Source organism: Somniosus microcephalus, chromosome 10 (genome assembly GCF_052327205.1).
Source record: "Somniosus microcephalus isolate GS21.2 chromosome 10, FLI_Smic_1.0, whole genome shotgun sequence".
NCBI classification, from domain to species: domain Eukaryota; kingdom Metazoa; phylum Chordata; class Chondrichthyes; order Squaliformes; family Somniosidae; genus Somniosus; species Somniosus microcephalus.
In genome coordinates this window covers 217,469,113-217,496,306 of record NC_140996.1, presented here as the reverse complement: position 1 = coordinate 217,496,306, position 27,194 = coordinate 217,469,113, and the positions used below count along the sequence as shown (strand labels likewise).

At 44.7% G+C, this 27,194-nt stretch overlaps 1 protein-coding gene across 1 annotated transcript in view; it reads left to right on the top strand.

The window, feature by feature from the left end:
• The window catches only part of dhrsx (dehydrogenase/reductase (SDR family) X-linked), a 292,526-nt gene that overhangs the window by 183,980 nt on the left and 81,352 nt on the right, over positions 1–27,194 (top strand). The window contains exon 5 of the mRNA XM_085998312.1: positions 11,624–11,725. Coding sequence (XP_085854438.1) covers positions 11,624–11,725 — 102 coding nt within the window. The remainder of the gene's footprint in view (positions 1–11,623; positions 11,726–27,194) is intronic.

Below are 27,194 nucleotides of genomic sequence, written 5' to 3'. Positions count from 1 at the left end.
ATTATTGGGATGCTTTTAGTATCTTCTACCGTTAAGACCGATACAAAATATTTGTTCAAAGTGTCTGCCATTTCCCTGTTTCCCATTATTAATTCCCCAGTCTCATCTTCTAAGGGACCAACGTTTACTTTAGCTACTCTCTTCCTTTTTATATACCTGTAGAAGCTCTTACTGTCAGTTTTTATATTTTTTGCTAGTTTTCTCTCATAATCTATCTTCTCCCTCTATTATTTTTTTAGTCATCCTTTGCGAGTTTCTAAAAATTTCCCAATCCTCTGGCCTACCACTAATCTTCGCAACATTGTACACCTGTTCTTTCAATTTGATACTTCCTTAGTTAGCCAGGAATGGTTCATCCTTCTCATAGTCTTTCTTTCTCACTGGAATAAACCTTTGCTGAGAGTTATGAAATATCTCCTTTAATGTCTGTCACTGCTTATCTACCGTCTTACCCTTTAATCTATTTTCCCAGTCCACTTTAGCCAACTCTGTCTTCATACCTTTGTAATTGCCTGTTGTGTCCTTCACTTTTGGTGCCTCAAACAAAGTTGTGTATTCACTTTAGCTGCAGGCTAACAGGACAAAGGAAGCCATACCCAAAACAGACATGAACAGAAACTAGTTTCAATGTACCAATTTTGGACCCAGATGAAATTTCATATGTAAAGATGCAGGGTAAATTTCCATAGAAACATAGGAGCAGGAGTAGGCCATTCGGCCCCTCGAGCCTGCTCCGCCATTCAATGCGATCATGGCTGATCATCCAAATTCAGTACCCTGTCCCTGCTTTCTCCCCATATCCCTTGATCCCTTTAGCCTTAAGAAATATATCTAACTCCTTCTTGAATATATTTAATGAATTGGCCTCTACTGCCTTCTGTGGTAGAGAATTCCACAGGTTCACCACTCTCTGGGTGAAGAAATTCCTCCTCATCTCTGTCCTAAATGGCTTACCCCTTATCCTTAGACGATGACCCCTGGTTCTGGACTCCCCGACCATCGGGAACATCCTTCCTGCATCTAGTCTGTCTAGTCCTGTTAGAATTTTATAAGTTTCAATGAGATCCCCTCTCATTCTTCTAAACTCCAGCGAGCATAAGCCCAATCGACCCAACCTCTCCTCGTACGTCACTCCTGCCATCCCAGGTATTAGTCTGGTGAATCTTCGCTGCGCTCCCTCCATGGCAAGAACATCCTTCCTCAAAAAAGGTGACCAAAACTGCACACAATACTCAAGGTGTGGTCTCACCAAGGCCCTGTACAACTGCAGCAAGACATCCTTGTTCCTGTACTCGAACCCTCTCGCTACGAACGCCAACATACCATTTGCCTTCTTAACCGCTTGCTGCACCTGCATACTTACCTTCAGCGACTGGTGCACAAGGACACCCAGGTCTTGTTGCACTTCCCCTTCTCCCAATCTATTGCTGTTCAGATAATAATCTGCCTTCCTGTTTTTGCCGCCAAAGTGGATAACCTCGCATTTATCCACATTATACTGCATCTGCCATGCATCTGCCCAATCACCCAACCTGTCCAAATCATACTGGAGTTTCTCGGCATCCTCCTCACAGCACACATGTCCACCCAGCTTTGTGTCGTCTGCAAACTTGGAGATATTACATCTAGTTCCCTCGTCTAGATCATTAATATATATTGTGAATAGCTGGGGTCCTAGGACCGATCCCTGCGGTACCCCACTAGTCACTGCCTGCCACTCGGAAAAAGACCTGTTTATTCCAACTTGTTGTATCTATGCTTTAATGCGTTCAATCAAGCATGTAGATAAGTCAAATTAAATCAGAGTCAGGCAAGACAGGCTTCCAACTGTGATCTTTACTTTATTGGTAAAATGGCTGACTGCTGCTTTCCCGGGTAATTCCCATAATGCAATACCTATTACATTACCGTATTAACTGGTGTTAAACTCGCACATTACATTACCGTATTGACTGGTTTCAAACTCGCAATCAATACACGACATCCCCCTTTTCCTTGGAAACAAACTTGCAGTTTACAAACATTTGCTTACAATAACACTGCATAACTTATTTGGTTTATAAACTTTTTACAAACTTGTGTCTTACCACACAACTAAATAATTCCCAGGTTTAAACATTTAACATCACCCATGCAGTTCTCGCACAGTTTATGTTGTGACATAATCAGACAATCTTTGGGGTTTTCTTTTAACCCTTTGAGGTCTGGCTGTATTGGGTATGTCTGACATGTTGGTGTCAGTGGGTATTGCCTGTGTCACAGTGGTATGTGTGTCAGGGTCTACTATACTGTCCTCAGTCCCTTGTGTTTCCTCCTGCTCATGGAATGTCTCCTTTGGTCCATTGGTTCTGTATTTCTTCACAAACGTAGTGTTTCTCGAGTAGCGTGCTCCTTCTGGAGATTCCACTACTACCTGACTCCCTGTTTTACTCAATACTTTGTGCGGTGTGGCATTAAAAGGAGTGGTGAACTTGTCCACTTTGTCCTGCTGTACCATCACCGTGTCACCAACTTCCACCTCTGAGTATTGTGTTCTCCGCTGTTCATCTGCGTACAGTTTGGACTTGCCTTTTTGTTCTGCGTCCCGGTCACATACTTCCATGTCTGCGCGCGACTGTGATGTCTGGCAGCTTTCCTCTCATTTTCCGTTTAAAGAGCAGCTCTGCCGGGCTCTTTCCTGTCGTGGCATGGTCAATGCTCCTGTACACAGTCACATATTTTCTAAGTTCACGTTTCCAATCCAGTCCTTCTGACTGAGCAATTCTGATTCTCTTCATCAGCGATGCATTCTGGCGCTCGACTTCTCCATTAGCCTGAGCCCATTTTGCTGTCGTTTTCAGGTGTTTGATCCCATTGTTTTCACAATATTCTTTGAATAATTCAGATCTGAATTGGGGACCATTATCAGATTTGCAGGTGACTGGCAAACCATGACGGCTGAAGATTGACTCTAAACTATCAATAACCTTCTCTGTTGTTGTGGAGGTCATGATGTCGTATTCATAGTAGCGACTATAATAATCAACTACCACAAGAATGGAGTGGTTGGATGGCAAGGGTCCCAGTAAGTCTATAGCTACATCCTGCCAGGGGCCCTCCGGTAATGTTGTTGGTCTCAACGGTTCAGGTGGGTCGGGTCTGGCTACTATCTGACAGCCGTGGCACGCTTTACAGTGTTTTTCAGCTGCCTTGTCCATGCCAGGCCACCAAACCTTGGTTCTGAGATGTTGCTTTGTTCCAACTATTCCCAAGTGTCCTTCATGTGCTAACACCAGGGCTCATGCGTGTAACACTGTGGGTAGCACGATGCGTATTCCCCGAAGAACTAGGTACCCCACTACGCACAGCTCATTTGCAATTGCTGCATAAGCTTTACAGTTCTCAAAATGTCCGTTTGTGATTGCCTTCCATACCTCAATCAGCTCTGGGTCGGTAGCAGAGGCTTCCTCCACACCTCTAGTAGTGAGTGCCTTTGGTGTCGCACTCACAGCTACAAATCTCACATATTCATCTGAGCCGTGAGAATGTCTCTCCTGTTTTGCTGTCTCCCCCAGCAATCGTGACAGTGGGTCTGCAATGTTTTGCTTGCCTGGAATGTGTATCACCTTAAAATCGTACGGCTGTAATCTAAGTACCCATCTCTCTATACGGGCACAGGGTTTAGAGTGTGGGCCGTATATCACTTGTAATGGCTTATGGTAAGTTACCAAGTTAAATTTTCGGCCATACACATATGGATGCAGCCTCTCACAAGCCCATACAAGAGCTAAGGCCTCTCTCTCTCTGTTTGACAGTATTTCCTCTCACAGCCTGTTAAACTACGACTTACATAGCATATTGGCACCTCTTGTCCCTGTTGGTCCTGAACTAGTACTGCGCCTAAACCTACAGGACTGGCATCTGCTATCACCTTGGTTGGTGCGTCCTTATCAAAATATGCTAAAGTTCCGGCTCTGGCCAACTCTTCCTTGAGTGCACTGAACGACTGTCTCTGTTGTGATCCAAATTTAAATGGTGTGTCTTTTCTCGTCAGGCGTCGCAGCGGCTCTGATAGCGTTGCAAACTGTGGGATGAATCTGGCACTGTACTCAACGAGTCCCAAGAAACTCCTCACCTCTGTAGCATTCTCTGGTTCCCGAGCTTCTGCCACCGCTCGCACTCTCTCTGCTGTTGGTCCGATGCCCTTTTCAGACAACAGGATTCCCATGAAAATCAATCGGTCCATGTTGAATTGGCACTTCTCTGAGTTTAGTGTCAGTCCACTTTCCATTAGTCTGGTCATGACAGCGTGCAGGCGTCTGTCGTGCATTTCCAGGTCGTGTGCATGCACGATAATGTCGTCTGAGATGTTTTCAACACCCTCTATTCCAGCTAAGGCATTAGCTATCTCGTGTTGATATTGCTCACTAGCTGAAGATACACCGAATATCAGCCTCTTGTACCTGTATACTCCGTTATGTACTGAAAACGTTGTGATTTCTCGTGACTCGGGTCACTTCTAGCTGGTGATAACCCCATTTCAGGTCTAGCTTACTAAACACCGTCGAGCCATTCATACCTTGGAGTATCTCATCAACGGTGGGGATTGGATATCGTTCCCTCACTATTGCCAGGTTTGCTCGTCTCATGTCTAGGCATAACCTTACATCCTTATCCGCTTTTGGTACAATAACCACAGGATTTACCCATGGGGTGGGACCAGTTACAGGTTCGATAATGTCCATGTCCCTCAATTGTTTTATTTTGGCCTCTACTGCCCCCCTTAAGTTGAATGGTATACGCCTGAGTGGCTGGGCCACAGGCTTCACTTGTGGGTCGATATACAAACTGATCTGTTTTGTGTTCAGCCTTCCTACTCCCTGGAACACCTTTGGATACCGCTGTTCTAGTAGCTGTCTTACATCTACCACAGCTGAGACATCTGCGCCTATTTTTAAAACTCCCAGTTTCATGGCTGTCTCCCTTCCTAGCAATGGCTCTCCATGGCCTTTAACCACAATGAACTCCGCCTGCTCAGTTCTCTTACCTATTGTAATCCCACATGTGAATACACCTTTAACTGACAGTGGTCGGCTAGAAGCATAAGAGAATAACTTTCTCTCTGTCTTAGGGACATGTGACTGACACTTAATGTGTTCTGACTTTAATCCTTCCCATGTATTCTCATCTATCACATTATTAGTTGCACCCGAATCAATTAACATTCTCAGGTTTACTCCCCCCCACAAAAGGTAAGTCTCTCTGTCACGTTATTTCCAGTAACAGCCAATGCAAAGTCATTTTGTTCCTCTACATTGTTCACACTGTTTCTTTGTACCCTTTGTGCGGCATACTTTGGAGAAATGATCCTTTCCCTTGCACTTATGACACGTTTGTCCGCGTGCTGGGCATTTCGGATCTCTGCCCATGTGGTCTGTGTGTCCACATCTGTAACATTTCCTTTCGTTCCTATCGCCATTTCCCTTTGGTTTCTCTGTCGAGCTTTTCGCATAACACCCTCTTTTCTGTGTAACACGACAAACAGTATCTGTCTCCGCCTTCTCTGTACATGACATGGCTGACATCTGCTCCTTGACATTTTCACATTGTGAGGCCAATTGTAACGTGCGGGCGAGCGTTAGACCATGCTCTTCCTCTAGCAATTTCCTCCGCACATAGGCTGACGTGCACCTACTCAGGATAGCGTCTCTTATTTGATTATCCACACCCCCCCCCCCCCCCCCCCAAAAGCACAATCTTTAGCAGCCTGCCGCAAGCGAGTAGCAAATTGTTGCACAGTCTCACCTGCCTTCTGGGACAACTTATGAAAAGTCTGTCTAGCAAATGCTGCGTTGACCTGGGGCACGAAGTAATGATTCAAAGCACTAACCCGCCGCCGTGTAGTCTGCTGGCTCTCCTGTGCCCAGTAGAGTCAAAAAGATATCCTGGACATCTGGTCCTGCTAGGTGTAGAAGTAGAGCTCTTCTCCTCTGCTTCATGGCAGCTGTAGAAGTACTGTCGATAATGAGTCCTTTGCCGTCGGCATAAAGCTCAAAAGTTACCGTATTAACTGGTGTTAAACTCGCACATTACATTACCGTATTGACTGGTGTCAAACTCGCAATCAATACACGACACAACTCTTTGCTTCCTGTCTGCCAACCAGTTCTCTATCCAAGTCAGTACCTTGCCCCCAATCCCATGTGCCTTAACTTTACACGCTAATCTCTTATGCGGGACCTTATCGAAAGCCTTCTGAAAGTCCAAATACACCACATCCACTGGTTCTCCCTTATCTATTCTACCAGTTACATCCTCAAAAAATTCCAGTAGATTAGTCAAGCACGATTTGCATCAATGACTGGAAAATTGGGAGCGCTGCGAATTGGGATCACTTACCTCTGCACCCAATTCATGCTTGTGTTGAGCACCTCAAGGGCTCAGCTGCATTTTGGTTGGTTTTTGCAAAATGAAACCCCCAACTCCCACAAAAGTTCTCGTGAATCATCAAGAGTGTGGATAACGGGACGGTAGATAATCATTGCTACTGAAACCCTTAAGCTGTCAGAAATCTCATTCATTCTTCTCAAATAGGAATATTGCCATCAAGTACCCCAGTTTAACAATCTAGAGGAGAGTCATCCTGTAGTCAGATAGGTGGCCATGGTTTTTTGTGCTATCAGCACTCAGTTAAGAATTGTGTGTTTCAGGCACTAAGATCCACTTTATTATTAATGCAGTCGCATTTTACACTGCAACTTAATCGCCAGCCATAACTTCAACACCCACCCATGAAAATCAGCAACTAAATTGATAATTATGGGATAGAATAGACAAAATTAAGCTGGCAGTAATTTTGGCATCACATTTTTGATCACTAAATATGTGCAATTAAAGTACATTGTGCGATGGGTTTAACTCCCTCCTCTATAGGAGAAAAGGCTTAATCACAAACCTGTGCAACAGCTCAAGATTAAATAGAGTTACACTGTTATCCTGGAGATAAAAGAATGTCCATTTTCTACCTCCGTATGCTATTATTTGTAGGACTGTTGTGCTTGGATGACTGTAGTATGATCACAGAGGAATTTTTGGAACTGGAAAATTAACTACAGTACAATGATTAGATATAACAACAGAAAATGCTGGAAGCACTCAGCAGGCCAGGCAGCATCCGTGGAGAGAGAAACAGAGTTAACATTTCAGGCCTGGGACCCTTCATCAGAACTGGAAAAGGCTGGAGATGTAACAGATATTAAGCAGGTGCGGAGACAGGGAAAGAGGGAGGGGAGGGGAGGAAGGAGAGATAAAATGTTACAAATGGGGATGGCAAAATCATAAACAGTCTGAAAAATGGGGGCAGGGGTAATAGCCTGAAATTGTTGAACTCAATGTTGAGCCCAGAAGACTGTAAAGTGCCTAATCGAAAGATGAGCTGCTGTTCCTCGAGCTTATGTTGAGCAACATTTTATCTCTCCTACCTCCGACCCTAGCACAGAATGTTCCTTCCTCCCCCCCCCCCCCTTTCCCTGCCCCTGCCCCTGCACCTGTTACATCTCTAGCCTTTTCCAGTTTTGATGAAGGGTCCCAGACCTGAAACGTTAACTCGGTTTCTCTCTCCACGGATGCCGCCTGGCCTGCTGAGTGCTGCCAGCATTTTCTGTTGTTATTTCAGATTTCCAGCACCCGCAGTATTTTGCTATTGTACAGGAAACTTTGTGCTATCCGGAGGTTGAATGTCCGGCAGCTTCGATCTAACGGCAGAAATCAGCAGCCGTTTTGGTTAGGTTTTTTTCCTTCCCCTAGCATTCTTTTCACAGGCAGGCTCTGGAAAGCATCTTTGTAGCTTAGCAACAGCTTCAGAGACGCTTCCAAGCTACTGGGCCGAGTGTTTACAAGCTGTTGCTGAGCAACAGTGTTTGCGGTCAGATAGGGCAGGCTCTGGAAAGCATCTTTGTAGCTTAGCAACAGCTTCAGAGACGCTTCCAAGCTACTGGGCCGAGTGTTTACAAGCTGTTGCTGAGCAACAGTGTTTGCGGTCAGATAGGGCAGGCTCTGGAAGGTGTCTCTGTATCTTAGCAACAGCTTCAGAGACGCTTCCAAGCCACGGGCCGAGTGTTGACAAGCTGTTGCTAAGCAACAGTCTTTGTTGTCAGATACGGAGATGAAAAGCTCCTATCTGATAACATTGACGCTGGTCTATCCGGAAGTTTTGAGGCAACGGCAGCAGCTCGGTCCCGTGGGTGCCGGATAGCACAAAGTTTCCTGTACAATGATTAGATGATATGCTTGAAGGGACTGTAATAGATATTACATCAATAGAAGTTGAGCTCCGTCACTGGCCTAGTGGTTAAATTCACTGCTTGGTGTAGCACTCAACAATATAAACTGGAAGGTTCCTGGTTCCGATGCCCAGCCTGTATGTAGCTGGCAGATTTCACTTGAGACCCGCGTGCTGGTCCAGTGGTGAAAAATCAACCTGAGTTCCCACCCCTGATTGCTATTCAGTGAGTCCCCTGCTGGAAAGTGTATATGTGACGACATCGAGTGAGAACAGGAATAGAAACAGAAAAATGCTGGACATGCTCAGCAGGTCAGGCAGCAACTGTGGAGTAAGAACCCGAGTTAGCGTTAACTGGCAACTTGTTACAAAGAACAGCTCTTACACTCCGAAGTTCATTCACTAGATGAAAAAGATTGCGTAGAGATAGTTCAACAATGGCCCAGATATTCCGTTGGCAGGCCTCCCGCGGGCGGAGGGCTGCGATCTGGAAAAATCTGCGCCAAGACAGGGGGGCTCGCGGGAGGCACAGAGTTCCGTTCCTGGGCCTCTCCAAACTGCCGGTGCGCAGGGCCCACGTATCCCAGGGGCGCAGGCGGATCGCAGCGTCCCTGGGATCACGTGGGCCATGGGGAGCCAATCAGAGAAGGGAATCAAGAGTCAAATATATGAATGGAGATCACCCCCAAAACATAGTAAAACTTCAAATACATTTTTTTTTTTAATCATCACATTTTTAAAATGACTTGAAATTACATAAATTAACTATTTTAAACAAAAATTAAAATTTTTGAAAAAGTAATTAAAGTTTTTAATGGGGCTAAAAATAAACTTACCTTTCTTTAAAGTATTTTTAAATGATAAATCAGTAATTTTTTAAAAAACTTTTTTCAACTCTTATCCTGGTAAAAGCAGGCCTCGCACCTGCTTTTACCAGGCACAAGAATTATGTGTTTTCTGCGGGCAGAGGGTCTCCAGAAAACGGAACTGTCCGCCCGCAGAGACCCTTCTCCAGTGCAATGCCTGAAACCAGCATTTCCGATGTCCCTACGGGTGAGTACACAGTGTGTACCCACCCGTAGGGATCGGAATTTCTGCCAGTAATATGACGAGGCTCTATTAGGCCGGTTTGATAGTTAGAATCAAACATAAGGACATTAAAGCGTTGATCTTTAAAGGAGATACTCCTTCCAGCATTTTTCAGAATACAGATTAAGAAAGCGTGGAACAGGACAATGCCATAAAGCCTATTCCTTCCACAGACCCTGCACAATCTACCTCATCGTGGATTCTACCCTATTTAACCAAGATGGTTTGGGATAGTTGCTATAAAAGCTGAAAACTGAATGGAATGGTGCAGCTAGGATTGAGGGTAGACTGTTGACATGAAAAATCCTGGTACCTACTCTTTCAAAGACTCAAACTTTTGTATGTACTGTCCATCATTTAAACAACAACAACAACAGCAACTTGTATTTATATAGCGCCTTTAACGTAGTAAAACATCCCAAGGTGCTTCACAGGAGCATTAAAAGACAAAATATTTGACACCAACATTACTGATCTAACACTTGGGACTTTGCTGATGGCGGGCAGGGCTTTGAGTCATTGTGCTTTGTGCTATTAGAAAACTTGCATGTCACATGACTCTGCAGTTTTACCACTGCTACCTGCTAGTTGACAAGTACATTGATGTTGCTGCTGGAATTCCGCCACATGTAACTCGGGGAATGTGGTTTGTTTGTGCAAAAAGTGACAGTATTATGACCGATATTGTGGGCCAGATATTCCTCTTCAGCAGTAATTCTGCAGTAATTCTCAACGCTGACCACCCTCACAACAAATTTTCCTGGGTCAACCAATTTATGTCTTGTTGGGCAGGCTCCTGACGGGATGTCCAGCGGAGTCAGAGAGCTGACTTTAGTTATTAAACCATCACTTTGTGCGGAACAAAACAGTGATTTAACCGTAGTTTTAATGACGATGGTACGCCCAGTCTTTGGGAGCATCTGCTAACATTAACAAAAGCAATTAAAGCACTCAGGTTCATTTCTAGAGGGATAGAATTGAAAAGCAGAGAAGTTATGTTAAACTTGTATCACATTTGGAATACTGTGAACAGTTCTGGTCTTCATATTATAAAAAGGATATAGATGCACTGGAGAAGCTGCAAAAAGATTTACTCGATTGATACCAGAACTGAGGGGTTATACCTATCAGGAAAACTTGAACAGAGAAGACTGAGGGGTGACCTGATAGAGGTCTTTAAGATTATGAAAGGGTTTGATAGGGTAGACGTAGAGAAGATGTTTCTAGTTGCGGGTGAGACCAGAACTAGGGGCCATAAATAAAAGATAGTCACTAATAAATCTAATAGGGAATTGAGGAGAAACCTCTTTACCCAGAGAGTGGTTAGAATGTGGAACTCGCTACCACATTGAGTAGCTGAGGCGACTAACAGAGATGCATTAAGGGGAAGCTAGATAAGCACATGAGGGAGAAGGGAATAGAAGGATATGTTGATGGGGTTAGATGAAAAAGTGTGGGAGGAGGCTCGTGTGGAGCACAAACACTGACATAGACCCCTTCCAGGTGAAACAGCGATTTACTTGTACTTCTTGCAATCTAGTATACTGTATTCGCTGCTCACGATGCGTTCGCCTCTACATTGGGGAGACCAAACGCAGATTGGGTGACCGCTTTGCGGAACACCTCCGTTCAGTCCGTAAGGGTGACCCTGAGTTTCCGGTCGCCTGTCATTTTAATTCACCGCCCCATTCCCACTCGGACCTCACCGTCCTTGTCCTTGGCCTCTTGCATTGTTCCACGGAAGCTCAACGTAAACTCGAGGAACAGCAACTCATCTTCCGATTAGGCACTTTACAGCCTTCCGGACTCAATATCGAGTTCAACAATTTCAGATCATAACCTCGGCCCCCATTACATTTTTACTTATATTTTTTATCCACCCCTTTGTTTCGGTTTCCCCCCCCCCTTTCTTTTTTTTCTCTCTCCCACATGGCAGCTGTCTCCCATTCTGCCAGCACATTTCACACCTAATCTAGAGCCGTCTTTTGTTGACTCTAATTTCTCTCCACGGATGTTGCCTGGCCTGCTGAGTTTTTCCAGCATCTTCTGTTGTTATTTTGGATTTCCAGCATCTGCAGTATTTTGCTATCGTACTGACATAGACCTGTTGGGCCAACTGGCCTGTTTCCATGCTGTAAATACTATGTAATTCTATGTAATACATACAAATCGAATGTAATGCCTTGTGAGGAATTTTCAGAATCTACTGATGAGATTTGTTAATGGCAGCATTTTAATGACATAAATATATTTTCTTTTTCTTTTCATTCCCAGTGGAGTTCATGTACCTAGAGCTTGCTTCGATGCAGTCCATACGACAGTTTGTCCAGCACTTCAAATCAAAGAACCTCTTACTTCATGTTTTGGTGAATAATGGTGAGTTGCAAATTACTTTCACTTGTGCTGGAGGTTGGATAGCTCACGACTTTGGGGGGCCCCGGCAAAGTATCTGCTTGTTCGTGTGTAGAACTATTATGTTAGACTTTGAAAGAGTCCAGACCATGTACGTGGTACAATGTGGGCACTGCAACACCAGCTCAGGCGCATCATATACTCTGAGGTAATCGCACAGCACAACTATGAAACGTTATCAACACCATGTATTTTTAACCTTTAGGCTGTTGGCAGATTCAAGGAAATGTCTGTCTCCCTGGGCTGATTGATTTTGTTTGTTGATGTTAATATTACAGAAATCAAGCTACTCAAACATCAGAATAGATTTAGGACTGTCATTTTAGTCTGAAGTTTAACATGAAAAAAATCAACTTTACACCAAAGTAAAAAAGTAAACACTAATTTGTGTTCATTTTGTCATCCTACATTTTTTCTCACTATTTTCTCTTTTTCCCTATCCTCTTTCTACCTGATTTTCTTTATTCCTACCTATTTTATCTCTGTACTCATTGTAACCTGTTTTCCTATTTTTGGGAAGCGTAGAATGTCTTAACTTCCTTTCTTCTTCTGCCACTCTGGTCGCACCATCCATTTTGGAGATCAGATGAACTTTCCAGACAATGAAACTCTCCGCTATGAGAGTTCTTTAACACAAAAATTATGTTAAAACCGAGAAGCCCCTGGTACTCAACAGCAGTCAAGTAAGTAAACTCTTCTATAAAAGGTTAATTCTTCCATAAAAAATATTGGCCCGGAATTTGATCTCGCGATCTCTGTGGGCAGCTTTCTTCGAGATCAGTGGCGATCGTCATCTCTTCACTGCTAACCGCAAATTCCAGGCCAATATCTCGCGATCTCTGTGGCGAAAACTTTAGCTTTCTCGACGTGTGATTGATAGTAGCGCTGTTTATAGGGGATCTCCAGCATACAGCAGCAGTGATGTCATCAAGCTGTCTAAGCAGCCAATCACATTGAAGAATTCTCATAGGCCGCAAACCAGGAAATAAATGGCACTGATTGTGAATTAACTTTATTAAAAAAATTACAGAGAGCGAAATAAAGATTGGGACATACACATAGGGTTAAGCTAGAAGCTGAAATATCATAAACAAACTTAAAAAAATATTTTATTATTTAAAAATTCTAGTAATTTTTATCAAAATGGAGAAATTTGACATTCCACAAATATAAAAATAGTTTTTCAGGGCCAGAACGGTTGTTCAGCACCCAATATGCCATTTAAACCCCAGTTACACCTATTTCAACAAGGCTTAACTTTTTACGGGGTGTTTAACAGCGATATTAGAACGGAAAAGGGGAAGTTTTCGTCCGTTCAAGTGATTCACTGATTGCCAGCTCTGGGGAACTCCAGAGCGCATCCTGTGGCGGAGCAGTGAACTACCGACCGCAACTTCAGGACTTCCGTGTTTAGAAGCGCATGCACTAAATCGTGAAGTTACTGTCAGTTTCAGAGGGGTACTGACGGCGAACGCTGACAGTTTCGCCGCCATTACCACTGCAAAATCCGGGCCATAATAAATAACCCGTACATTTGTTTTGGGATAGGAAAACATGCACGTTGAATATTAGAGTTGTACTGGATTTTTAGTAGTGAGGAAGATTTGAAGCCAGAATACCCTGTTTGTTTAGAATCTTTTCCATGTTACACTTAATTGAAATTTTGTACTGTCTGTTGCTTCTACACATTGATATATTGGAGATGGAGGAAAGATGTTGGGTGGGTGTAAATTGCTGCATAAAGGTGGGAAAGATAGCATGGTGATTGGTTATCAAAGTGTTGCACCACAGAATGATCAGGCGCAAATTTGATTGCCCATCCAGCAAGTGGCTCAGTGGGTCGCACTCTCGCTTCTGAGTCAGAAGGTTCTGGGCTCAAGTCCCTCTCCAGAGACTTGAGCACAGAATCTAGGCTGACACTCGAGTGCAGTGCTGAGGGAGCGTCGCACTGTCGGCGGTGCCGTCTTTTGAGGCCCAGTCAGCCCTGTCAGGTGGACGTAAAAGATCCCATGACACTATTCGAAGAAGAACAGAAGCGTTCTCCCCAGTGTCCGCGCCGTTATTTATCTTGCAACCAACATCACTAAACCAATTATTTGGTCATTATCACATTGCTGTTTGTGGGAGCTTGCTGTGCGCATACTGGCTGTTGTGTTTCCTACATCACAACAGTGACTACACTCCAAAAAGCATACTTCTTTGTAAAGCGCTTTGGGACATCCTGAGATCATGAAAGGCACTATATAAATGCAAGATCTTTCTTTCTTTATTGATCCTTGCATAGACCAAGTATCAAAGGTATGATACACAGTTCTGTATGGCGCAATACCACAATGGCCAGATATTTTGACATATTAATGTATAAAAGAAAAATTAAAACAAATTCCAAAATGAAAAAGAAATATGTGGGGCGGGGGGCACGGGGGAAGGGGTCATGCAGCCTTAAACCACAATTTAAGCTATTGTTTGTTTGGTTTTATATACATTAGTTTAATGCTGTCTGCAGAGTTATGGTAATCTGTGACCATTCCTGACACAAGTTTTCATCTTTTTGAAACTGGTGCCAAGGTTGTTGGAAGAAAGAAAATCTGAGAGGCAGGGAGCAAATCAACAGAGATGAGAGAGCAGAGCTGGAGAGATAAAAATAGTCAAAAATGAGGCAACATAGGAGAGAGAATGTAGTGGAAAGAAGATCAGAGCATAAGCAGAAAGAAGACTCAAGAAAAAACAAGCAGTGTCAGGGAAGAAGGAACATCTATGGAATAGAGAGGAGGACATTGAAGTTATCCACCTTGGTATTTGGCTGTTATGACCTGGAATGTAATGCCTGAGGGTGGTGGAAGCAGATTCAATAGTAACATTCAAAAGGGAATTGGATATCTATCTAGTGTCAGCCGTGTCTCAGTGGGTAGCCCTCTCGCCTCTGAGTCAGAAGGTCGTGGGTTCAAGTCCCACTCCAGAGACTTGAGTACAAAAATCTAGGCTGACACTCCAGTGCAGTGCTCCACCGTCGGAGGTGCTGTCTTTCGGATGTTGCACTGTTGGAGGTGCCGACTTTCGGAAGCGATGTTAAACCGAGGCCCCGTCTGCCCCCTTCAGGTGGACGTAAAAGATTCTATGGCACTATTTTGAAGAAGAGCAGGGGAGTTCTCCCCGGTGTCCTGACCAATATCTATCCCTCAATCAACATCACTAAAACAGATTATCTGGTCATTATCACATTGCTGTTTGTGGGAGCTTGCTGTGTTCAAATTGGCTGCCGCGTTTCCTACACTACACTTCAAAAAGTACTTTATTGGCTGTAAAGCGCTTTGGGATGTCCTGAGGTCGTGAAGGGCGTTGTATAAATGCAAGTCTTACTTTATATACTTGAAAAGGAAAGATTTACAGGCCTATAGGGAAAGAGCAGGATGTAGGACTAATTGGATAGCTCTTTCCAGGAGGCACGATGGGCTGAATGGCCTCTTTTGACACACCATGATTCTATTTAATGGTTCCAAATTTATGGATAATGATGGAAGAGTGAGACCACACAAGGTCACAGTGGAATTGTAGAGGGCGTGGGGGAGCAAGGAGAATATAATAATCTTAGGAACAAACGTGAGCACACAGTATAGGTTGTTACTCCGATGCAGTGCTAAGGGAGTGTTGCATTGCCAGAGGTGCTGCCCTTCAGAAGAAACATTAAACCCAGACCCTGTCTACCTGTTCTGGTGAACTTGGTAAAGGTTCAATGGCAATGTTCAAAGAAACACAGGGAGCTCTCCTGGGATTCCAGCCAATATTCCTCCCATAACCAACAGCACCAGAAAAGCAGATTAATTGGTGATTCCTCTCATTACCGTTTGTGGCATCGTGCTGTGCCCAAAATGGTTCACTTGGTTACCTGCAAAACAACAATGTCTGCATTTCAAAGTCCTTCATTGTTTGTGAAGTGCTTTCCGACATTTCTGCAATTCGGTAGTGTTGGGCGGTTGGGCCTGGAGTCTGGAAGGACTAGGAGTGGTTGGTGGGATCTGGCAGGAGAGGAGGGTGGTTGCTGCCTGGGAGCATTGGGGAGGGGGTACTTTGGTATGGGAGCATTGGGAGGGAGTGCCAGGGTATGGAAGCACTGAGAATGGGATCCTGTGATCTGGTAATGTGTAGAGGGGACTGTGGAATCTGAGAGCATTAAGAAAAGGGGTTTTGAGGTCTGGAGGTACTGGCGACTAGGTCGTCTAGCAGAAAGCCCGAGTTTAGATGCTGAGAAATTGTTTCCCTTGGCTGGAGAGTCTAGAACTAGTGGGCATAGTCTCAGGATAAGGGGCCGACCTTTTAAGACTGAGATGAGGAGGAATTTCTTCATTCTGAGGATTGTGAATCTTTGGAATTCTCTGCCCCAAAGTTCAGTGGATGCTGAATCATTGAGTATATTCAAGGCTGAGATCGATCGATAGATTTTTGGACTCCAGAGGAGTTAAGGGATATAGGGCTAGGACAGGAAAGTGGAGTTGAGGTCAAAGATCAGCCATGATCTTATTGAATGGTGGAGCAGGCTCGAGGGGCCAAATGGCCTATTCCTGCTCTTAATTCTTATGTTAAAATGGTGGTGGAGCAGGAACAGGCCGGTAAGTCGACCACCTTGATTTTAACTGCTCTACCGTCATTTTTTTTAAACGGGTAGAGGGAGTTGAAATCACCCCTCTGGAGTTCCCAATCCCAGAGCATCTAATTGTTGCTTAGAATGTCAACTCTCCAGCAATGGGACTGAGAACTGTGTTCACACATATCCAACTGAGTTGCTGTTAAAAGCCGAACTGTCAAGCTTTATTGTCGGTGGAACAATCTGAAAATAAATTGGTGTTTTAGATCCATGTCATGGGATTACTTTCAAAGCAAATAATTGAAAAATCTCTTCTATTCACTGCTATCCTGAATTCACCGCGGCATGTCAGTCTCATAGGGCTACTTTATAAGAACATAAGAAATAGGAGCAGGAGGAGGCCATTCGGCCCTTCGAGCCTGCTCCGCCATTCAATGAGATCATGGCTGATCTTTGACCTCAACTCCATTCACCGGCCCTATCGCCATATCCCTTCATGCCCTCACTAGTCAGAAATCTATCGACTTCTGTTTTGAATATACCCAATGACTGAGCCTCCACAGCCCTCTGGGGTAGAGAATTCAAAAGATTCACCACCCTCTGTGTGAAGAAATTTCTTCTCATCTCAGTCCTGAATGGCCTACCCTTTATCTTGAGGCTGTGGCCCCTGGTTCTAGACTCCCCAGCCAAGGGAAACATTCTCCCAACATCCATCCTATCAAGCCCTGTAATAATTTTGTATGCTTCAATGAGATCCCCTCTCATTCTTCTGAATTCAAGAGAATACAGGCCTAGTTTACTCAATCTCTTCTCATACGACAGTCCCGCCATCCCAGGAATCAATCTCGTGAACCTTCGTTGCACTCCCTCTATGGCAAGTATATCCTTCCTTAGGAAAGGAGACCAAAATTGTACACAGTACTCCAGGTGTGGTCTCACCAAGGCCCTATATAATTGGAGTAAGACTTCTTTACTCCTGCACTCAAATCCTCTTGTAATGAAGGCAAGCATACCATTTGCCTTCCTAATGGCTTGCTGCACCGGCACATTCACTTTCAGTGACTCACGTACAAGGACACCCAGGTCCCTTTGAGCATCTGCATTCCCCAATCTTTCACCATTTAGGAAATACTCTGCCTTTCTGTTTTTTCTACCAAAGTGGATAACTTCACATTTATCCACATTATATTGCATCTGCCATGTTCTCGCCCACTCACTGAGCCTGTCGAGATCCCCTTGAAGCCTCTTCACATCCTCTTTGCAACTGACACTGCCACCTAGCTTTGTATCATCAGCAAATTTGGAAATGTTACATTTAGTCCCCTCATCCAAATCATTGATATAGATTGTGAATAGCTGGGGCCCAAGCACCAATCCTTGTGGTACCCCACTAGTCACAGCCTGCCATCCTGAAAAAGACCCGTTTATCCCTACTCTTTGTTTTCTGTATGTTAACCAATTCTCAATCCATGCTAGTATATTACCCCTAATTCCATGTGCCCTAATTTTGTTCACCAACCTCTTGTGTGGGACCTTATCGAAAGCCTTCTGAAAATCCAGATACACCACATCTACTGGTTCCCCTTTGTCTACTCCACTCGTTACATCCTCAAAGAACTCCAATAGGTTTGTCAAACAGGATTTCCCTTTATAAATCCATGTTGACTCTGCCCAATCTTACTATTAGTTTCTAAGTGCCCAGCTATTGCAACCTTTATAATAGATTCCAGCATTTTCCCAACTACTGATGTGAGGCTAACAGGCCTGTAGTTCCCCGTTTTCTCTCTCCCTTCTTTCTTAAATAGCGGGGTTACATTTGCTATCCTCCAATCTGCAGGAACCATTCCAGAATCTATAGAATTTTGGAAGATGACAACTAATGCGTCCACTATTCCAATGGCCACCTCTTTCAAAATCCTAGGATGTAGGTCATCCGGTCCTTGGGATTTGTCGACTTTTCGTCCCATTAATTTTGCTAGTACTGTTTTTTTTACTAATAATAATTTCTTTAAGTTCTTCATTCTCGTCACACCCTTGGTTTCCTCGTATTTCTGGGAGGCTTTTTGTGTCTTCCTCCGTGAAGACAGAAACAAAGGGGTCGATTTTCAGTGTGCCATGAGGCGGGCTTTTAGGTGTGCGAGGGGCTAAAATCCCGAATTCGGGGGTCCTGACACCATCCCGCCCAAAACCCGCCTCCATGTAAGTTTCAAAGGAGGCGGGTACCCGCCCCGCACTGGGACCCGCCGACCCGAGGCGGGAAGGGATTAGTGCCAATTAACTGCACTGTGGGGTTTCTGTGTGATTCTGTGTTTCTGTGTGTGAACTGCCTGTTAACAGGCAGTTTTTAGCCTAATCCCTATTTTGAAGGTTGTCGTGTGGGATTCCCGACGGCTCCTAAACAACGCCAGGTTAGATGAGTCGGGCCGTCGGGTTGAAGGACTTGGAGGGGTCGAGATGTCGGTGTTCAGGTGACTGATGGGTGCATGAGTGCAAAGGTAAGTGTGTTTGGTGTGTCTAAAGTGTGTAAAGAAGTTTAAATTACCTGTACTTACAGTAACAGCCTTCCTTCCTCTAGGTTTCGGGAGTCCATCATTCAGCCGGCACAGAAAGCAGAATGGCTGCGATCTGTCAAAAGTGACAGCCTGCAGCTTTCAGTGCCGGTGAGATTTCTAACTGAGTCTGCGTAGAAGGACTCAGGTTAGAAGTAAGACTGTCAGTGTTTGACAGCTTCAAACAGCTGTGAAACACTGATATTTCATCTGTCAACACGTCTTGACAGATGAAATTTCAGTCTGTGACGTCACCTGTTGCCGGGTGCCCCTTAATTGGCCTGCTGAGCCCACTGGGCGGGCTCAACAAGGTCAATCAAATGAAAATCGTGTGGATTGGCCGCATCTCGATGGAGGCGGGACTACAACCCGAAAGTTGTAGTCCCGCCTCCTTCCCAACTTCTGAATGAAAATCCAGCCCAAAGTATTTAGTTAATTTCTCCTCCATTTCCTCATTCCCCATTATAAATTCTCCTGTCTCTGACTATAAAGGACCTACATTTACCTTCGCCAGTCTTTTCCTTTTCACATACCTATAGAAGCTTTTACAATCCGTTTTTATATTTTTCGCTAGTTTGTGCTCATATTCCATCTTCCCTTTCTTTATCAATTTCTTGATCCCCCTTTGCTGATTTCTGAAAAGATCCCAATCCTCAGGCTGACTGCTTTTTCTGGTAACTTTATAAACTTCCTCCTTTGGCTTAATACTAGCTTTAATTTATTTTGTTATCCATGGTTGGATCGCTTTTCCTATTGGGTTTTTATGCCCTAGAGGAATATATGTTTGTTGCAAATTATGCATTATTTCCTTGAATGTTAGCCATTGTATGTCCACCTTCATACCTTTTAGTGGAGTCTCCCAATCTACCATGGCCAACTTGTCCCTCATACCCTTGTAGTTTCCTCTGTTTAGATTGAAGACCTTAGTTTCAGATTGGACTACATCACTCTCAAACTTAATGTAAAATTCAATCATATTATGGTCACTTGTCCCTAAAGGCCCATTTACCAGAAGATTATTGATGAGCCCTTTCTCATTACACAGTACCAGATCCAGAATAGCCTGTTCCCTGGTTGGTTCCTCCACATACTGATCCAGGAAACAATTTATTGAGCTGTCTTCTTTCAAGGTGTTGGACCAGTATTCTCCCATCAACTCCATTTTCACATCCAAGTTGACTCTTGAAGGGTTGGATGTGAAGATGAAGTTAATGGGGAGAATCATCATTACCATGTGCCAGCTATATACAATATAAAGAAATTCGTCTGACAAAAATGAAGCATTTTGGTCTATGATTTGGCATGGTGTTTATTTCTTGCTTCTGCAAAGAAAGGGTCATTTTGTTGTAAATCTAAATCTTTACCAAATTTATGACTTTATTAAACAAACCAAAAAATGTTGTTTTTTCTTTTATGACTGGGAGTGTTCACCAGGATGATGGCGAGTAGCGATGTGGAATTTTGGGCACCCATTATCAATGCCACGTACTCGCTAATCATGTATAACATAGAGAAAATTTCCTCTAACTTAAAGGAGTTGATAGGGTAGATAAAGGGGGAAACTATTTCCTCTGGTGGGGGAGTCCAGAACAAGGGGGCAGAACCTTAAAATGGGAGCTAGATCCCTTTAGGGATGATGTCAGGAAGCTCCTCTTCACAGAAAGGGTAGTGGAAATCTGGCACTCTGCCCCAAAAAGCTGCTGAGACTGGGGGTCAATTGAAAATTTCAAAACTGAGATTGACAGATTTTTGTTAGGCAAGGGTATTAAGGGTTATGGAACCAAGGCGGGCAGATGGAGTTAAGATACAGATCAGCCATGATCTAATTGAATGGCGCAACAGGCTCGAGGGGCTGAATGGCCTACTCCTGTTCCTACGTTCCTAACCATGTGCCTCAGTCCCAACTTCAGAAAACCACTTCCGACTGGGCGAATGTAACATTTTTCCATTTCCCATACACCCGCTTTCCTGTGGCCTCTGAGCAAGACGCCAGGTTAGTACCAAATTAGGGGCAGTGTTAATGTAGGAATAAAGTAAGTTTGTCTGAAAACACGTTCGGGAAGCCATTCAATTCAGATGCAAACATGCTGTGTCATTTGTTCATATATCTGTTTGCTTGGCAGTCCTTTATAAAAACAATAGATACTTAATTAAATTCTGCTCGGTCCCAGTCACAGTTTTGAAGGTATTGTATTTATTGTTTTCAAAGCACCATGTCTGTCTGTAGCCTTCAAAGGGAGCCTCTCTGGAACTTCTGACAAAAATGAGTTCTGACAGTTAATTTCTGTCGATGGTGAGAAAAGGAAACAGAACCATCGTAAAATAAAACGAATTGTGGTGTATGTTAACAGTGAAGTCGCAAGCTATTGACGTAGAAATTCGTTGGCGCCTAAGTGTCCGATATGGCGGCCGTCGTGCGCACGCCCGTTCCACATTGGAAGTGCATCACCTGCCATATTGAATCGGGCTCCTCCGTAGGCGCGTGCCTACAGTGTTCAGCAGTAATTAAACTATTGAAGTCAAGGTCCCACGTTTTGTTTGACCTGTTTGTGAAGTTGGGTTGCCCTAGTGCCTCCTCGCCACGTGAGAAGCTCGCTCAGCAACATGGCGCTAACAGACAGCAAGGACCCTTGTCGGTGCTATTTAAAGTTCTCATCCACTACATACAGGTTAGTTGCTAGTTTGCCCTTTTAGGTTGCCGGTTAACTTCTGGACATTTTTTGGCCTCGCTTTCTCACTTCTTTCATGTCAACTGTGGCTCAGTGAGTAGCAGTCTCGCCTCAGAGTCAGAAGGTTGTGGATTCAAGTCCCCCTCCAGAGAGGAGAGCTCAAAAAATCTAGGCTGACACTTCAGTGCAGTGCTGAAGGGAGTGCTGCACTGTCGGAGGTGCCGTCTTTCAGATGAGACGTACAACCAAGGCCCCGTCTGCTCTCTTGGGTGAACATAAAAGATCCCATGGCACTATTTTGTAGAAGAGCCGGGGAGTTATCCCCAGTGTCCTGGCCAATATTTATCCCTCAATCAACATCACTAAAACAGATTATCTGGTCATCATCACATTGCTGTTTGTGGGAACTTGCTGTGTGCAAATTGGCTGCCGCATTTCCTACATTACAACAGTGACTACACTTCAAAAAGTACTTCATTGGCTGTAAAGCTCTTTTGGATGTCTGGTGGTCATGAAAGGCGCTGTATAAATGCAAGTCTTTCTTTCTCCAACTGATCTCTAACTTCTGAGCAGATGTTTTTGCTGGTGGTGCACTGTTTCTAGCTGCTTGCCAAACAGTTTCACTGCAGTCATGGGTGGTCTGGCAGGGCTGGTGGACCAATATGGAGCAGCCACGACAACAGGAAGAGAGCTGGAGCAGCTGTGTCAAGAGGGGGGAGGAGGAGGGCACTGCGCTGGAGGCCGTAGCCACTGTGGTCTTCAGGGAGCACTTCTCCCACCTGATCTTCACTGAGGAACAATGGTTCAGGCTCCTTCGCGTCACAAAGAAGGATGTCACCAAGCTATGCCATCTGCTACAGCCACAACTTGAGCCTCGAGCCAGGGCGCTGGCGGCGGCTGTCAAAGGTCACCGTGGATCTCGCTCCTTCCAGCTACCGCCTGGACCAGAGACGCCCGACGTGCCATCAGAGAACCTGGGTGCCGTGTCTGGACCTCTGGCAGCCGTTAGCATGGGATCGAACCAGCAGCTGAAATAATCCGGCAAGAATTCTCTCTTGATTGCTTGGGCATGCTGCAAATTTGATCCAGCTATCAGAGAAAATGAGAAGACTCTGCGAGAAAGGGAGCTCCGGCTCACCTGCGAGAATACACTGAAACAGGGAAGCCAAAAATACCTCGAGTTAAAAGGTAAAAGAGCCCAAAAACATGACTAGTACCACCCCACTGAGGCTCATACCCCCCCATTAATGGTTTTCAACACACAATAAAAGAGACTGCATTTTGAACAGCCCTCACTGAGAGGAATTCACAGAGAATAGTATCAAAGAGGAGCCAAATTGAAACGAACAATTGATTCATTTTGCGTGGCTCTGTATGCATTGAAAAACAAAGAAAACCCATTTAAGACGGACATGTCCAATTGAATACGATGCCTAACTCTGATCGCATGCAGTTAATTGTTAGGTAGGTTGGTAGGTGGATAATACAATCTTGCCACAGAACAATTGGAATCTCAACACAGCCCACACTCCCTCCACCCCCGGGAAACAATTTCTTCCCCCCCCACCCCCCCAAAAAAAAATCGTTTACTCAAATATCACATCAAATAAAGATAGAAATAACTGTTTCCGTCACACTGGCTTCACCGCTTCCGATACCGTCACAAGCACTCAGTGTAAACGTTCGCCTTGTATCTCTCGGCCCAACAATCTGCCATCCTTTAAATGCAGTCATTGGACACAGCATGGGACTGTCATCCTCAGCCTCTCTAGAGATCACGAAGCTGGCAACCTTTGAACTGCGGCTCGCTACAGTTTGATCATTGTGGGAGACGACATGTGTAGCTTCAATAAAATGTCCTCATTTTGCAGCTCAGGCACCAGTCGGTCGATTATCTTCTCGCCAGGCCCTAATCGTGTTTGTTTTATTGCAGTCCCTGGTGTAAAATTATTGTTACTGTTAGTCTGTGCAGAACATGTTGTAAATTCAATTTACAATGAGAAATTAAGGGGAATTACTGAATAATTTGCAGCACTGTTTAATAAACACCAAGTCAGCCTGTCTTCATTATCCCATCCCAGTTTTAATTTATAGTGGATTTGTCTTCAATTCCTCATTCGGATTAATCTGTTCCAAAAGCTTATTGATTTAAGTCCCACATCACTTTCATTTTGACACTCCCAACATCAAGGCAATTTTCACTATCACTGTGTCAGATTGTTTACTCTGATACACAGCGCAAAATGTGAATTACAGTGTCAATCCTGACGTAGGCGTTATGCGATGAATGCAAACTGCTCTTGTGGTTTCTTATGTCTTCTGCTAAAAGAGAAAGAAAGACTTGCATTTATAGAAAGATCGGAGCAGGAGTAGGCCATTCGGCCCCTCGAGCCTGCTCCGCCATTTAATGAGATCATGGCTGATCATCCAAATTCAGTGCCCTGTCCCTGCCTTCTCCCCATATCCCTTGATCCCTTTAGCCGTAAGAAATATATCTAACTCCTTCTTGAATATATTTAATGAATTGGCCTCAACTGCCTTCTGTGGTAGAGAATTCCACAGGTTCACCGCTCTCTGGGTGAAGAAATTCCTCCTCATCTCTGTCCTAAATGGTTTACCTCTTATCCTTAGACTGTGACCCCTGGTTCCGGACTCCCCCGCCATCGGGAACATCCTTCCTGCATCTAGTCTGTCTAGTCCTGTTAGAATTTTATAAGTTTCAATGAGATCCCCTCTCATTCTTCTAAACTCTAGCGAATATAAGCCCAATCGACCCAATCTCTCTTCATACGTCATTCCTGCCTTGCCAGGTATCAGTCTGGTGAATCTTCGCTGCACTCCTTCCATGGCAAGAACATCCTTCCTCAGATAAGGCGACCAAAACTGCACACAATACTCAAGGTGTGGTCTCACCAAGGCCCTGTACAACTGCAGCAAGACATCCTTGCTCCTGTACTCGAATCCTCTCGCTACAAAGGCCAACATACCATTTGCCTTCTTAACCGCCTGCTGCACCTGCATGCTTACCTTCAGCGACTGGTGCACAAGGACGCCCAGGTCTCATTGCACTTCCCCTTTTCCCAATCTATTGCCGTTCAGATAATAATCTGTCTTCCTGTTTTTGCCACCAAAGTGGATAACCTCGCATTTATCCACATTATACTGCATCTGCCCAATCACCCACCCTGTCCAAATCATCCTGGAGTTTCTCGGCATCCTCCTCACTGCACACACGCCCACCCAGCTTTGTGTCGCCTGCAAATTTGGAGATATTACATCTAGTTCCCTTGTCTAGATCATTAATATATATTGTGAATAGCTGGGGTCCAAGGACCGATCCCTGCGGTACCCCACTAGTCACTGCCTGCCACTCGGAAAACGACCCGTTTATTCCAACTCTTTGCTTTCTGTCCGCCAGCCAGTTCTCTATCCAAGTTAATACCTTGCCCCCAATCCCATGTGCCTTAATTTTGCGCGCTAATCTCTTATGTGGGACCTTATCGAAAGCCTTCTGAAAGTCCAAATACACCACATCCACTGGTTCTCCCTTATCGATTCTACCAGTCACATCCTCAAAAAATTCCAGTAGATTAGCCAAGCCTGATTTACCTTTTGTAAATCCATGTTGACTTTGTCCGATCCTGTCACTGTTTTCCAAGTGCTCTGCTATTACATCTTTATATAGCGCCTTTCATGACCTCAGGACTTTCCAAAGCGCTTTACAGCCAATGAAGTATTTTTGAACTGTGTGGTCACTGTTGTCATGTAGGAAACGCGGCTGCCAATTTTGCACACAGCAAGCTGACCAGATAGTCTGTTTGTTTACTGATGTTGGTTGAAGGATGAATGTTGGCCAGGACAGCTGGGAGAATTCCCCCGCTCTTCTTCGAAATACTGCTGTGGGATCTTTGACGTCCGTCCGAGAGGGCAGACGGGGCCTCGGTTTAACGTCTCATTTGAAAGACGGCACCACCGCCCCCACCCCACCCACCCCCCCCCCCCCACCACACACCCCCAAACAATGCAGCACTCCCTCGGCACTGCACTGGAGCCTCAGCCTAGATTTATGTGTTCGAGTCTGTGAACCCAGAACCTTCTGACGCTGATTTAAATATTGTTCAAGCATTTTCTGCATAGATTTAGTACTGCGTAGGGATTATAGTTACCGCAGGGACTGGATTTAAAGGGCTGCTGCTGTGTCTTAAAGGTGAACTGACCAAATGTATAACGGGTCCATAAGCTTAGCTGCCAAACTTTCTCCTTCACTGGAGTAGCACCTAGAAGGAGTGTAGATCGGGAAGCCTTCCTGGTTGCAACCCCAGTGCAGCAAGAAACTCTGTTGAGAGCACAAATTGTGCAGCAGTATTGTTCTGGATTCCTTTGCAGGCACTACGTCCTTCTTCTGAACTTTTATTCTCCCTTGTTTCATTACACACAGAGAGAGTGTGCACTCCCTGAGCACTGCACTGGAGTGTCAACCTAGCTTTATGTGCTCAAGTCCCTGGAGTGGGGACTTGAACCCACAACCTTCTGACTCGGAGGCAAGTGTGTTACCAACTGAGCCACAGCTGACACTTGTGGGGAAGAGCAAAACTAGAGGCCATCAATAATAATAATAATAATCAACTTTATTGTCATTGTTAGTGCACAAGTGCAGTACAACGAAATGTAGGCTTGCGGCTCCCGAGACATTTAAACATTCAACATTCAACATACATTTGGCTTGTAATACATTAACATAAACATAACCATAATAAAGTGCATTGGCAGATGTGCAGGCTTTAGAGTTTATTTGTGGAGTTCAGTAGGATGACAGCCCTGGGAAAGAAGCTGTTCCTAAATCTGGTCGTTCGGGTGCGAATGCACCTGTAGCGTCTCCCAGATGGCAGGAGGGCGAACAGACTGTGGCTGGGGTGGGTAGGGTCTTTGATGATGGACCGTGACCTCCGTAAACAGCGTTTCTGGTATATGTGCTCTATGGTCGGTAGCCGGGTGCCGGTAATGCGTTGGGCAGTTTTGACTACCCGCTGCAGGGCTTTCCGGTCATAGCTACAGCTGCCATACCATACTGTGATACAGTTTGTCAGGATGCTCTCTATTGTGCAGCGGTAAAAGTTAGAGAGGATCAGGGGTGACAAGTTACATCCCTTCAGCCTCCTTAGGAAATATAGGCGCTGCTGGGCCGCCTTCACCAGAGAGGAGGTATTGAGGGACCAGGAGAGTTCCTGGTCCCTCAATATAAGATAATGACCAAAAAATCAAATAGGGAATTCAGAAGAAACTTCTTCACCCAGAGAGTGGTGAGAATGTGGAACTCGCTACCACAGGGAATGGTTGAAGCGAATAGTATAGATACATTTAAGGGGAGGCTAGATAAGCATACGAGGGAGAAGGGAATGGAGGGTTATACTGATAGGGTTAGATGAGGAAAGACGGGAGGAGGCTCGAGTGGAGCTTAAACAGCAGCATGGTCTGGTTGGGCCGAATGGCCTGTATCTGTGCTGTACATTCTATGCTATCCATTGGAAGATGTTAGGACATAATAATGGTTGTATGACAAAAATGGAGGTAGGAATGTGAAAACTCTACAAAACAAACATGGTTTTATACCTAACAAGAGGATGAAGAATTGA